The following is a 14,503-nucleotide window of genomic DNA, read 5'->3' as shown; positions in this document are numbered from 1 at the left end:
TTTATTCACAGAAGGTGTGAACAGAAGGCTGGAGGTAGGTGATCTCCCGGCGCCAGGCCGCGCACTTCCACTTAACACGTATGACTGAAGCCTAGCTCGTTCACTCATACACGTATTCATGCCTCACACAAGTCTCGCTCATTCACTCGTTCACACAACTAGCTAACAACCACACACCTCCCCCGAGACATAAGGAAGATTCCTTATCTTTGTTATGGCTACCGTAACACATGAAACAAAGTTACAATGATTGAAGTACAGAAAACACGGTACATATACACAAAACAAACACAGCGTACAATGAACACGTACGACTAATCGTAGGTGCTACGGTGCCACCGCACCTGCAGTCGTCTCGGCTCCCTACGCTGTCGGCTGCTTCGACGCTCTGGTTGCTCTCGGCCACGGTGTACCCCGTTACCCTGATGCTCCGGGCTGCCGGGATGGTGGTGTTCCTCGTGACCCTGATGCTGAAGCGCTGCACCGCCATGAGCGGTGTGCTGCTCGACAGGAAGGGGAGCAAGAGGTCTGTGTGGGCGTAGGTGTCTTCTATTACGCCACATCACGCGACCGCTGCCCATCTTGATGAGGTAGTCTCTCCTTCGCCCAACAGCCACGATGACACCCAGGCGATCCCAGAGGCCTGTCGTGTGATCTTGAACGTCGACGTGGCCACCGAGGTGCAGGAGAGGAAGAGTACGGGCGGACGCGTCGTGGCGAAGTTTCGCTTTCTTCCTCAGTCGCTCTGCCTTGGCGTCGCACTCATCAGCAGCGCGCTGCCACTGCTGAGCGTATGAGCGATGATGAGCCGGGACACAGGACCTCATAGGATGACCGAAGAGGACTTGTGCTGGTGATCGCCCTTCCGCCCTCGGAGTGTTGCGCAGTTCCAGCAACCCGCGAGCGAACGCATCCTCGTCCAGGTGTCCCTGCTGTGTGGTCGTGAGGATCAGCTTCTTCACGGACTTGACCGCTGCCTCGGCGTGACCATTGGAGCGTGGATAATGAGGTGAAGATACACGATGCTCCACCCCCATCGAGCCAGGAAGCGCCGTACCGATGAAGAAGTGAACTGCGGTCCACCGTCAGTCCTCAGGAGAACAGGCACGCCCGTGTCGGCGAACACACCCCGAAGGACACGAACGAGCTGATCAGCCGATGCTGGACGTGAGCATGCAGACACGTGAGGCCACCCAGACAAGCGATCTACATACACGAGGTATGTACGGCCTGCTGCGTGGAAGTAGTCTGCAGAAACTGACTCAAACACCCTGCTGGGTGTGTCCGTGTCCTGCCAGAGAGGTTCGTTGGCTTGGCTTGGTAGGAGTGGACGGCATAGTGAGCATCCAGAAACGACGTTCTCAACGTCTCTGTCCATACCAGGCCAGTACACCGTTTGTCGGGCCCGTCGCTTGGTGCGCTCCATCCCCTGATGACTGTCATGGAGTCGCTCTAGTGTTTCTCGGCGGAGGCTGTGAGGAATAAGAAGCCTCGGCCCGTAAACCACCAGGTCGTCGTCTACGGCCAGCAGACTGCGCACCGGCCAGTACGTACGCAAGCGGTGATCGAGGTCGTGGCAATGATCAGGGAAGCCCTCGATGATGACGTTCTTGAGCAAGCAGTACTCCCCGTCTCTTGCTGCTGCGGCACGTACCATTTCCACAGTCTGATCCTGGAGTGGTGCTAAGCGGACGCCGTCCTCATTGGTGGCAGATAACGCTGAGATGACCGCTGAGTGGAGAGGGTCGAGGTCACCAGAAGTAGCAGCATCCTCTTCCTCCACTGGGTCCTGTACTGGAGCACGTGAGAGGGCGTCGAGCACACAGTGTGTCGATCCCTTTTGCCAGCTTGCTGTGAAAGAATACTGAGCAAGCTTCTCCCTCATGCGCTGCAGCCGCAGGTTCTCTATTTCTCCCAACAACTTGCTATTGAGGAGAGGTATCAGCGGGCGGTGGTCGAGCACTAGATCGAAGTGAGGGAGTCCTTTCAGGTAGGTGCCACATTTCCTGACTGCCCAGACGATTGCAGCCATTTCCAACTCTATTACTGCATAGCGGCTCTCTGTGTCTGTAACAAATCTTGACCCGCATTGCACCATCTTCCACTGGTCACTGTGCTTCTGCAGGAGAACGAATCCAAATCCGTGCATCCTTGAGGCGTCAGTCTGTAGCATCGTTGGTAATGATGGGTCGAAGTATGCCAAGACAGGTGGGCTGACGAGACACTGTTTCACCTTCTCAAACGCCTCTTCATGGTTAGGAGACCAGCACCAACTGTTCTTCGGGCGTAAGAGATCTCTGAGGGGTTGTGCAGCTGCAGCCACAGCAGGAGAAAAGCTTCCAAGCTGGTTTGTAAGACCCATGAATGATCGTAAGTCGGTGATGTGCTGTGGTCGTGGGAAGTCAGAGATTGCCTTAACTTTCTTTGAGTCTGTCGTGTAGCCTTGTCCAGAAACAGAGTAACCACAGTAATCTACCACTCTTTCCGCGAATGTAAACTTCTGTGGGTTGAGAGTGATGCCGTGCTGGTCACACCGCCGCACAATCTGAATGACATGGGCTAAGTGCGCACTGTAGGTGGAGTCATAGGCCAGGATGTCGTCCACGATCTTGATGGTGTTAGGTATGTCGCCGAGAGCTTGGTCTCCTCGACGGTTATACTCGTCTCCAGACGAGACGAGACCCATAACCGCTCGCCGAAACTTGTACCGACCCCAAGGTGTTATGAAGCAGGTTAAATCCTGGTCTTCTTCTCTAATGGGGACTTGAAAATACCCCATCTTGGCATCAAGAGTGGTGAACCAAACTGCTCCGGTCCCGATCGAGGCGATGGCGTCATGAGGTGAGCGCACTGGATACACGGGCCTCTTCACGTAACGGTTGAGTCGTGTCAGGTCAACACACAGCCTTACACCAGATGTCTTTTGGGACAGGCACGATGGGGTGGCACCATGCCGTAGGGTAGTCCACACTCTCGATGATTCCCTTGTTAAGCAGCTCTTCCAACTGGCTCTTAATTTCTTCACGCCAATTGTAAGGGATTGTACGAGATGCTGTTACGGCGAAGGGTCGAGCGTCGTCTGTCAACTCGATGGCCATGGATCCACCAGCCATTGCACGTAAACCTTCCTTTGCTTCGAAGACGCTGGGAAAGGCCTTGATCACAGCAGCAGCGTGCCCCGCACGCTGCTGTGGCGTTGGGTCGTAGGAATGAGGCCAGCTGATCACTTCTGTGGGCGTAGATAGAGGTGGCTGCGAGGCGGTCGGGTACTTGATGGAGCTGTTGCCGGTGTGCTGTTCTTCCCTGCGTAGCGGTCGGATTTGAGCCGGAAAATCTTCGGGGAGGATTCCGAGAGCGATGGAATCGTACCAGCTAAGCAGCGCCCCCTTCACCTCCTTCACCACGCTCACAACAGTCTCAGCTTCCCTGTCGCCCAGTTGCAAGTGCGACGAGAAAGTTCCTACACAGGTGAGGGGGTGATTACCGGCAGCATAAAGTCCATCACCATCAGCGGGCGCCAAGCTGGAGGGCGGGATTCCAAGGAGTGTTGCCGTGTCGAGGCCAATAACGGTCGTTTCGGCCCCAGAGTCAGGAGTCCACGTAATCTTGTCTCTTCCAGCGGGATGTGTGGCGGTAATGAGCACCTGGGGCGCAGGTCGTGCCGTCACCGTCTTTGTGTATACGCCTGATAAGAGCTGGTATACACTGGCACTGGCTCCCCGCCTCGGGCCTGCACCGCGATGAGGAGAGACAGTTGAGGAACTCCTCGAAGCTCCTCGTCGTTTCCTCACTGTCTGCTGACATACACTCGCAAAATGCCCTCTTTTCCCGCAGTTACGACACACTTTATCTATTGCCTGGCATCCCCTTTTGTCACTGCGACAATCTTTGCCACAACGATAACAGCCCGTGGGGCTTGAGCCCCCGAAACTGCCCTTCCTGTAGTTCGAGACAGCGTTCACACCATGGCTCGAAGAGTGAGAGCCGCCCCTTAGTACTGCACTACACTGGTTAGCGCTCTCTGATGCTCTGCAAATATCTATGGCGTTTTCAAGGGTGAGTTTCTTGTTTTCCAGCATGCGTTTCAGAGCCACTTCGTCTCGTGTCCCAACGACAATTCTGTCACGCAGCTGATGGTTTATGCACTGGTCGCAAAAGTCACAGAAATTGGCGATTTCCTTAACAGCACATAAAAAGTCGTCAAAACCTTCTTGCGTTTCTTGCACGCGGGAGTAGAAGTCTCTTCTATCCATGATGATGTTGCGCTGGCTTCGCAGGTACTCACACATTGCATCGAGGATGGTTCTTAACTCCGCGTCTCTCGGTAAGCTTATCCCGTAGCGAAGTGTACGGGTCCACTCGTCGTCTAGGACAGCAGCGAGTGCCGCCCTCTGCTCAGCCAGGGAGAGACAGTCTATCCTGGCGAGGGTTACGTATCCTTCAAACTTATGGCGCCACGTGTCGAACTCACGTAAAGATGCTGACGCCGTTAAGTGAGGAATGATGGTGGCGGACGTCGGGAACCTCGCGCCCTGGGTAGACGTGCTGCGGGCTGTGGTTTCGCCTTCATTGCTCGCCGTGGTGCGACTGGGAGCTTGTGTCCCCACTCTCTCCAGCAGCTGGGTTAAACGCTCCTCGCGAGCCTGACTCTGCTCCGACTGTCGCGCTAGCAGAGCCTGACTCTGCTCCGACTGTCGCGCTAGCAGGGCAGCCAGCGCCTCCAACTGCTTCTCCATTCTGCGCCGTACCCACTGCAGCCTTGTCCTGATCCTACTCACTGCGCCATGTTCGACTCTTGACCAGCAGGGGCACAGGAAACGCAGGTAACAGTGCAGGTGTTTATTCACAGAAGGTGTGAACAGAAGGCTGGAGGTAGGTGATCTCCCGGCGCCAGGCCGCGCACTTCCACTTAACACGTATGACTGAAGCCTAGCTCGTTCACTCATACACGTATTCATGCCTCACACAAGTCTCGCTCATTCACTCGTTCACACAACTAGCTAACAACCACACAATGATCATAAAAAAAAAAAAAAGATCAAAGTATTATGCTATTTTTTCTCTTCCTTTGTGTTCTTTTGTATCTGCGGTTCACCTGGCACACCACAGGTCCTCTCATGGAATCCACAGTCACGATCTATACTTTGGTAAGAATCCGTCACTATTAACTTGTCCATTACTTTCTATAATCTCTCTCTGATACACATTTTTTCCTCCTTTAGTATACTTTCTTATCTATTTCCGCGTACGAGAAACAAATTTTATATAAGAACTATTTTTTCAAAGGCTACAGGGATGATTAGTCAAGTTTTCATGGATTGTTTCCTCACTAGTGATACAGAACCCTTGTTAAACTATCCCTATAATCATGAAAACACCCTCGAAAACTCCAGTAACTTCCACTGGGGTCCGTTGAATTGAAAGTATAGGTGAAATAACACGACATTAATATACCAAGGACCATACCAAACTGAAAATACCGCTTCTTGTCCGACCAGCGAGGTTAAGCAACGGTGGGTCTGGTTAATGCTTGGATGGGTGAACTCTATGTAATGCGAGGTGGCAGTAATGCATGATACCCAAGGATATAGTGTAGATGAGTAACAGAACAAGGCCTCCTAAGTTCGGCAAGAGCTTATACCTTATACTTTTCTCTCCTCTTCAGTCTCCCAACGATAACACAAGGACAGGGACACAATATGAAGCAAGAAGAAGCTCTGGTACACTCACCCTTAGTTCGGAGAGAGTATTGAAGGCCCGCACAGGAAAGCCGGTGATGAGATTGTTGAGCAGGGAGAGAGAGGAGAGAGTGTCGTTAATCCCAGTGAAGTCCTCCGGTACCAGGCTCTGCAGAATGTTCCTCTCCAGGTTGAGCGCCGTCAGAGAGTGTAGATTCCTCAAAATGCCTGCAGAAGGAGAAGAGCTGGTGAAGGAAGGAGGGAAGGAAGGAAGAAAGTTACCTGGTCTTGCGTACTTCTCTCTCTCTCTTTTTCTGTTTTATTTCAGCGTGTTACTTGGTACCGTTGATTAATGTTTATCTAATTCTCTCTCTCTCTCTACCTGCCTATCTATCTATCTATCTATCTATTTATATAATATGTATCTCTCAGTCTATCTACTCATCTGTATATTGGTCTGTGTATATATCTAATTCTCTCTCTCTCTCTCTCTCTCTCTCTCTCTCTCTCTCTCTCTCTCTCTCTCTCTCTCTCTCTCTCTCTCTCTCTCTCTCTCTGTTTCTTATTGACTTCCATTGTTTAAACTGTGACATGAAATACCATTACTTTTTGTTATTATTGCTCTCTCTCTCTCTCTCTCTCTCTCTCTCTCTCTCTCTCTCTCTCTCTCTCTCTCTCTCTCTCTCTCTCTCTCTCTCGTACCTTTCTCCAGACTGCGTATCTCGTTCTGCGCAATGTCGAGGAAGGCGAGGACAGGAAGGTTAATAATGGCCTTCGGTATTGTCTTTTGATTCGTCTCCTTCAGGTTCAAGTTCTTCAAGGTCGATTCCAGGCCAGCAAAGGCGCCCTCGGACAGCACCAAGTCGTTTTCCGCCAGCTGGGGGAGGAGGAGGAGGAGGAGATGGTGAAGGAGGTGGTGGAGGAGGAGGAGGTGTTAGTGGTGGTGGTAGTGGTGGAAAGGAAGTAGGTATGAATTATTAATGAAAGGGATAACGGTTTAAAATATACAAGAAACTCGCCACACACACACACACACACACACACACACACACACACATACACACACACACACACACAAACACTTCATAAGGAAACAACAAAAACTTAAACACAAAAGGAGCATATAAGGACATGCGGAAACTACACACACACACACACACACACACACACACACACACACACACACACACACACACACACACACACACACACACACACACACACACAAACATATAACCCAAAGATATAAGAACATTAAAACACACATGATAACTTGATACACAAAACAGAACATTACAAGCCTGACTCAGCCCTGCCAGAATACCAACACCTACACACACACACACATACACACACACACACCCTTACCTTGAGCGTGGACAGCCTAAGCCCCTTGAAGGCATCTTTGGGAATATTCGTAAGGAGGTTCCCAGATAGATCCAGCAGTTTTAACCTTCGTAAGTTAGAAAGAGCGGCAGTGGGCACCTCCGAGATCCTGTTATCTTGTAAGTTTAGATTCTTCAATTTATCTTCCAATCCTCTAAACGCCCCGTCGCTAATGTTGTAAATTCCGCAGGAGGAGAACTGTGGGAGAGAGAGATTGAGGCGTTTATGGCAGTGTTTCGAGGGAGAGGAACGGGGAGGGGAGGTTTAAAGGTTCGTTGTCGGTGGATGAGGCGTGGGTGGAGATGAGTGGAGGAGTGAATCACTGCTGCGTGGGTGTGATATATGGGAGGAGACCGTGGAGAGCTCATGGGAGTAGAAAATAGTGGAGGAGGAGGAGGAGGAGGAGGAGGAGGAGGAGGAGGAGGTAGTTTAGTTCATGTGAGTAGAAACTGGAAAAAAAATAATAGCTGAAGAAAGAGAGAGAGAGAGAGAGTGGTGTTTCGTATGCGTGTGTGTCAGTCAACAGGGAGTGGGCGGCGGGGAGGAGGGGGGAAGGAGAAAACAAACGCATGAAAGTGATGAAAGTGAAAGAAGAAAAAAAAAATGGATTTTAAGAGGAGAAAGGAAGGCAAGGTCACGTGATGCTGGAGAGAGAGAGAGAGAGAGAGAGAGAGAGAGAGAGAGAGAGAGAGAGAGAGAGAGAGGAGAGAGAGAGAGAGAGAGAGAGAGATAACCTAACCATCATCACATGCCATTTCCTCTTTAATCATCATCATTACCCAGTCACCTAACCTAACAAACCAATCCACAACTTAACTGTATAACCAATCTACACATACACACACGTAACCCACCTGAATATTCTCCACGCTGAGACCATCAAAAGTGCGATCATTAAGGGGCACTAATACGTGTACCATTTACATACAGCAAGTCCAACGGTACACTAGCGGCTCTTTGATGTAGCACCGTCATGAGAAGCGTAAAATTAACAGACGTGCACTGAATAGACAGCTCATTCCTAAGGTTATAAGCACATAGGCAAGACCCGTTTAGCTCTACTACTTCACGGGGGCCACGGACACTGCGCTCTGGCGATAGTTGTGCCCAGGAGGAGGTAGACGAGGCTGTGCGCTAAATGCCTGCTGCGGGAAGGTCTTCTGTTGGCGGTGGTGGTGGTGGTGGTTGTGGTGCGGGGTTGCGCTAAGCAGTCCATAGCGCTCATGTCTCCCTGTTGTTATCTGTTGAAGGGAGAGCAACGGGACAGATAATGATTAGAGTTGGTTGGTTATCTCTCTCTCTCTCTCTCTCACTCTCTTCTCTCTCTCTCTCTCTCTCTCTCTCTCTCTCTCTCTCTCTCTGATCTTCATAAAGCAAGTAAAACACACACAAAAAAATCTTCAGTAAGTAATGATTGTGTTTGATTTAAATTTTTTCCTTTAACCTTTCGTTCATTGCACCTTTTAAAAAATTTGTCACGCAGTTTTTGTTTTTTTTTCTTCTTTCGCTTCCCAAAACTTGCTTTGTAATTCTGCTTCCATTTCTTCTTTTATTTTTCTCTCGTCACCTTCGTATAAAATATTAGCATTGTTCACTTTCACTACTTAGGTAACAGGGTGAAGGTTTATGGATAGAAAATATATTTAGAGAAACATGATTGCATTCTCTCTCTCTCTCTCTCTCTCTCTCTCTCTCTCTCTCTCTCTCTCTCTCTCTTCTCTCTCTCTCTCTCTCGCTCTCTCTCTCTCTCTCTCTCTCTCTCTTTGTCCGAACCTGGGTGTGGTTTTCCTTTCTCTCCATCCTCTCTCACAAGGCTTCTTCACTCCCTCCCAGCCTCCCACCCTCCCACCCTCCCTCCCTCTCTCCCTCCCACCCTCCCTCCCTCCCTCCAATCCTTCCTTCCCTCCCTTCCTCCTCCTCTACATCTCATCTCCCTCTCACCTTCACTGGCTCACCCACACACACATACACACACACACACACACACACACACATTCCTAAGATATCATTGAGTTATACAGTTTTATTTTTTTTATTATCCAGTATCTCTCTTTGGGTTTCTTTGCGACTTACTGACAGGTGTATCAACGAATCCTTATTTTTTTTTTTTATTCTATTTTAACGCTATTTACTTCTCTGTTTGTTTTCACATTTATACATCTATCCAGTTTCTTCTATCCCCCCATGCACAAAAAAATATCAATGTTTCTATGTTTAATTAATGAATATCTGTGTTTTCTGTTGTGTTTATCAATCTTTACTCTTTTTCTTTATTTTTTTCTTTATTTCTCTATTTTTTTTTTTTACATCTGCACACCCAACTACCTTCCTCTACCCTCCACGCACGAAGAAAGATCAGTGTCTCATCAAGATGCTGTATATAACTCATTAAATGTCTCTTTAAACTTCTATTTTATCGATATCTGCTCCATTTTTCCAGCAGGGCGAAGTACATGCTTGTCTTGACGCAATCAGTGAGTCAGTGCATGTGGAAATATGAACAGTACAAATTATTTCACTCGTGGGAAGGTAAAACTTGCAAACTCACGGTCATGTCAAGCATTTTGCCTTCGTGTTTGTGTGATAAGCACTGCGTCACTGCGAACATCACGCCTTTTGTTTCCTTAATTAGGTTATCTACGGACACTTGCTAGCTTAGGCTTCGAAATATTTGTAGTCTTCTCATAATCAGTACATTCTTTTATAAGGCTGGAATTAATGCATATATGAAGCTTGCGTGAATATAACTATTTCTAAGAATTTTTGCCGCGTCGTCAGTCAGGCTGTCAGTTAGTCAATCCTTCCTCTCACTCACTCTTTGTCATCCTTATTGTTATTAAAACTTAAATTGTATTCATGTGAAGAAAGAAAAATCGTGAGGTCTATAATAATTCCTTTCACCCCATGATTTCTTGACAACCATCACCATTATTATTAGAATTCAAATTACGCTCACATGAAAAAAAAAATCATGCTTGATGTAACAATCATTCCTTTCATCTTATGGACTGCTCTATTACCGCGCCTCCAGCTAATCAATGAACCAGTCAATCAATCAGTCATTCCTCTCACCTGCTCTCCTTTCCCCACAAGCACAGATCACCGCGCCAGGCCACAATAACAACTAAAATACTTCCCCCTTCTCCGCCAGCACAGGTCACGCGGCACTCAGCGCACGCCTCAACACCTTGTTATGAACCAAGCACCACGCCACGTGATGCCTGCCAGCCCGCCGCCCCTCCCGAGGCCGTCCTGTACAGTTCCCGCCCTCGCACCTTGGCGCCCTCAAGGTAATAATATAGCGGATAAAAAAGATGTATTTACTGGCTACCTGGCATGCACAAAGGCAAGAATATGAGCCTTCGTAATTCTTGTCTTAGAGGCTATATGAATACTGCGTCCAAGAAATAAAGATTTTTTCGTAAATATAGGCAGTGAATTGACTGATTGGCTGGCGTGCACAAGGACAAGCATGTGAGCCTTCTTAATTAAATAAGGATGTTTTTATTGAATACTGATAATTAATGAATACAGATTTATGCACTCTCTCATACACACACTATTACAGTAAACTATGATTGATATTAAGAAAAAAAAATTGATATAGTCCTGTAAAAATGCCACACACACACACACACACACACACACACACACACACACACACACACACACACACACACACACACCTAATATCACATATGCTCTAAGGTGAGTCACGTGAGGGCAGACTGTCACAAGGGAGCAGCGGGTTAGCACTCATTAAGTCAGCGGAGCGTGGGAGCGTGTGCCGCCAGCATGCCTATTAGGTGCCATTAGCAGAGCAAAGGAGGACAGAGAGACCAAGACCGTGAGACATTCATGAGACCTTAGAAATATGCAAAGACCTATAAAAAGATATTTGAATCCCTTAATACATTCCCAGATCTCTTAACAATCCCTCAGATATTCTAGAAATACCTTATCAACTTTAAAGGATAACAAGAATCTTAAAAAAGACTATGACATCCCTAAAATGACACTTAAACATATGAAACCCCTAAAAACACCCTTAAAATCACATCTTTAAAACCTTTTAAAAGATCCAGAGATTCCTTAAAGGTCTGTTGAAACCCATAAAACCACAGGAAAACATCCTTTAAACAATATGGGACACTTTAAGAATCTCATATCCCCTAAAAAGACCCTACGAACCTTTAAAAGACCTTAAGATCCCTAATATGCCTCTTACACCCGTTAAAACCCCTGAACACACCCATAAAAAAAATAAATACCCTTCAAAGACTCTGGGAGATTCATAAAAGCACCCTGAAAGCCTGAAAAAAACCTTGAAACCTTGAAGATTTCTCTGAAAACAACCCTGAAAATCATTAATCACTCTTAAATGACTCTGAGAAATTAACAAAACCACCTTGAAAAGAGAAGAGACCTTGAAACCTTGAAAATTTCCCCTCCCCAGTCGTTAAAAGACCATAGACTGTGAACTAGAACTGTGAAAAGCCGGACCATTGTAGAGATAATGATTCCAACCACAGAGAAAGAGAATAGAGGAGAACAGGACCTTATGGCATTGTTCTTTCTACACAGGCAGCCTCTGGTTATTCCCGGACCTGCGAAGGCTCCAGAGGGCGTCACTCTGTACCAAGCTACACCTCAGCGTTACCCACAAAGTTCAAGGGAACGTGTGTGTGTGTGTGTGTGTGTGTGTGTGTGTGTGTCATTATGGTTCTCTATTGGTTGTCCTTGAGGTGCTGATATGCAAGAAAATGAGACCAGTTATGTGTGTGTGTGTGTGTGTGTGTGTGTGTGTGTGTGTGTGTGTGTGTGTTTAAAAGGAACTGAACTAGTGGATGAATGGGTGTGGTTAAGTGTGAAGTAGTATTGGTACAAATAGTAGTAGTAGTAGTAGTAGTAGTAGTAGTAGTAGTAGTAGTAGTAGTAGTAGTAGTAGTGGTGGTGGTGGTAATAGTGGTAGTAATGTTCAGTAAGAAGAAAAAAGGAATCCAGATCAGAAACTTTCAAGATAATAATGGAAACAGGTCTATTCTATTCTCTCTCTCTCTCTCTCTCTCTCTCTCTCTCTCTCTCTCTCTCTCTCTCTCTCTCTCTCTCTCTCTCTCTCTCACACACACACACACACACAAACACACGTTGTGGTCAGCTGGGGACGAGAAAGCCCGAGCCACCAAGGTTAATCCTGACCCATTCTTCTCACCTTTATGCCTCACGGGTAAAGTCCCCTCACTCAGATTTCTTATTTTACCTCCTTATCACTTTATCGAGAACAAGAAACACGTGGAGGGTGACTCTCTCTCTCTCTCTCTCTCTCTCTCTCTCTCTCCTCTCTCTCTCTCTCTCTCTCTCTCTCTCTCTCTCTCTCTGTACAGTACGATTTTTTATTTATATATTTTTGTATCATTGATTACTACATACGTCTGCATTGAAATCTTTACCACATGAATATTATATGATTGTTTTAATGAAGGTTTAGTATGTTAAATGTAAGTCTGTCTGTCTGTCTGTCTGTTTGTCTGTTGATCTGTTTGTTTATTTCTCTGGCTGCGTGTCTCTGTTTGTCTGTTGGTCTTTGTTTATTTCTCTGGCTGCATTCCTATTTGTCTGTTTGTTTAACATATGTACTTAGTGTACGTATATTTGTTTGTATAACTGTTTTGTTTGCTTGTTTTCTCTCTCTCTCTCTCTCTCTCTCTCTCTCTCTCTCTCTCTCTCTCTCTCTCCTCTCTCTCTCTCTCTCTCAAGACTCCTCCACGGCCGCGGGAAAGAAGGCAGCTTAGGGTGACTTTTCCCGTTATAGGCCACGAGATTCTCACACTTACACACCCTCACACTCACACGCACACGCACACACACACACACACACACACACACACACACAGGGGATTAGTAGAGAAGAAAAAAGGTCGTAATAAGCATAATTTTCAAACAGGTGTTGAATAGAGACAACATTCTGACCTTATCTGGACTTCACACCACCACCACCACCACCACCACCACCACCACCACCACCACCACCACCACCATGACAATAAGAAAACATGGAAACGGAAACGAAGAAGAAGAAAGAAGAAATGTTGGCCCTTATAAGGTTATTGTTTACACTATCTAAAATAAAAAAATAACAAAAAACATCACTACCATCACTATCAGCAGCTCAGACACTACAAACTCTCTCTCTCTCTCTCTCTCTCTCTCTCTCTCTCTCTCTCTCTCTCTCTCTCTCTCTCTCTCTCTCTCTCTAATCATTGACAGTTGGCCTTTTGTATATGCCGTGAATATGGACAAGCAGCAAGTTTTTCCTCTCTCTCTCTCTCTCTCTCTCTCTCTCTCTCTCTCTCTCTCTCTCTCTCTCTCTCTCTCTCTCTCTCTCTCTCTCTCTCTCTCTCTCTCTCGCTCTGACTGACCGCATATTTCTTGACCAATTCAGACACACACACACACACACACACACACACACACACACACACACACAGACACACAGACACACACACACACACACACACACACACACACAGTTACACAACCACACGCAGAGGGTAAATGTATAAACATACCGGACAAACAAATGAAGAAATGAATACCGTAGATAAATAAAGTTGGTTTGGTCAAGGCAAGTAAGTGAGACTCATTATCTGAGCCTTTCCTGCCTCTCTCTCTCTCTCTCTCTCTCTCTCTCTCTCTCTCTCTCTCTCTCTCTCTCTCTCTCTCTCTCTCTCTCTCTCTGCCTCTTTTTACTCTTATGCATCGTCAATTTATACATGTCTACGTATATCAGTATACATATTTTACACATACACACAAAAAAAAAATATAAAGAAAATAAACTGAAATTTAAGAAAAGTTTGACAATCTTGTAAAAAACACAAAACACACACACACACACACAAAACACACACACACACACACACACACACACACACACACACACACACACACACACATTTAAACTAATATCATCTTATATTAAAAAAAAGTTAAAGTTAGATACAAGGGTGTAAAAAACGCAAAATACACACACACACACACACACACACACACACACACACGTTACTCACAGGGGGCGTGGACAGGCAGGGTATTGCAGGTTATGGCTCGGCAGGGCAGGGCAGGGAAGGGGAGGGAAGGGCGCGGCAAGGTGTGGGTTGGGCGCCTCAGCATCACAGCACCAGTGGCAGTAACATCGTGAGTAATGAGTGTCCTGTGCTGCTCATGGCCACCGTGTGTGTGTTTGTGTGTGTGTGTCCACTCCCACTCACTGTCCAGGCTTCGGAAATACCACAAAAAAAAAAAAAAAGGAAACTATCCACAATTTTTCGAATAATTTTCTTTTCGTCTTGTCACAAATAAATGTTTATATATACACCATCTTTTCTCTCCCTCTAATATTTAATGTATCTTTTTTTTTTCTCTCTCTGTCTCTTTAA

The 14,503-nt window shown here is 46.8% G+C and overlaps 1 protein-coding gene across 1 annotated transcript in view; it reads right to left on the bottom strand.

Moving 5' to 3' along the window:
- Positions 1–14,274, bottom strand: part of LOC135089859 (uncharacterized) — a 35,947-nt gene extending 21,673 nt beyond the window's left edge. The window contains 7 exon segments of the mRNA XM_063986005.1: positions 5,731–5,906; positions 6,381–6,555; positions 7,047–7,262; positions 7,919–7,963; positions 7,965–8,138; positions 8,140–8,305; positions 14,135–14,274. Of these exon segments, the coding sequence (XP_063842075.1) occupies positions 5,731–5,906; positions 6,381–6,555; positions 7,047–7,262; positions 7,919–7,963; positions 7,965–8,138; positions 8,140–8,289 (936 nt within the window). The 5' untranslated portion in view covers positions 8,290–8,305; positions 14,135–14,274.
- Between the last annotated feature and the right edge of the window lie 229 nt (positions 14,275–14,503).

The sequence above is a fragment of the Scylla paramamosain genome, chromosome 33 (assembly GCF_035594125.1).
Source record: "Scylla paramamosain isolate STU-SP2022 chromosome 33, ASM3559412v1, whole genome shotgun sequence".
NCBI classification, from domain to species: domain Eukaryota; kingdom Metazoa; phylum Arthropoda; class Malacostraca; order Decapoda; family Portunidae; genus Scylla; species Scylla paramamosain.
The sequence above is the reverse complement of the archived record's forward strand: the minus strand, read 5'-3'. Positions and strand labels throughout refer to the sequence as shown.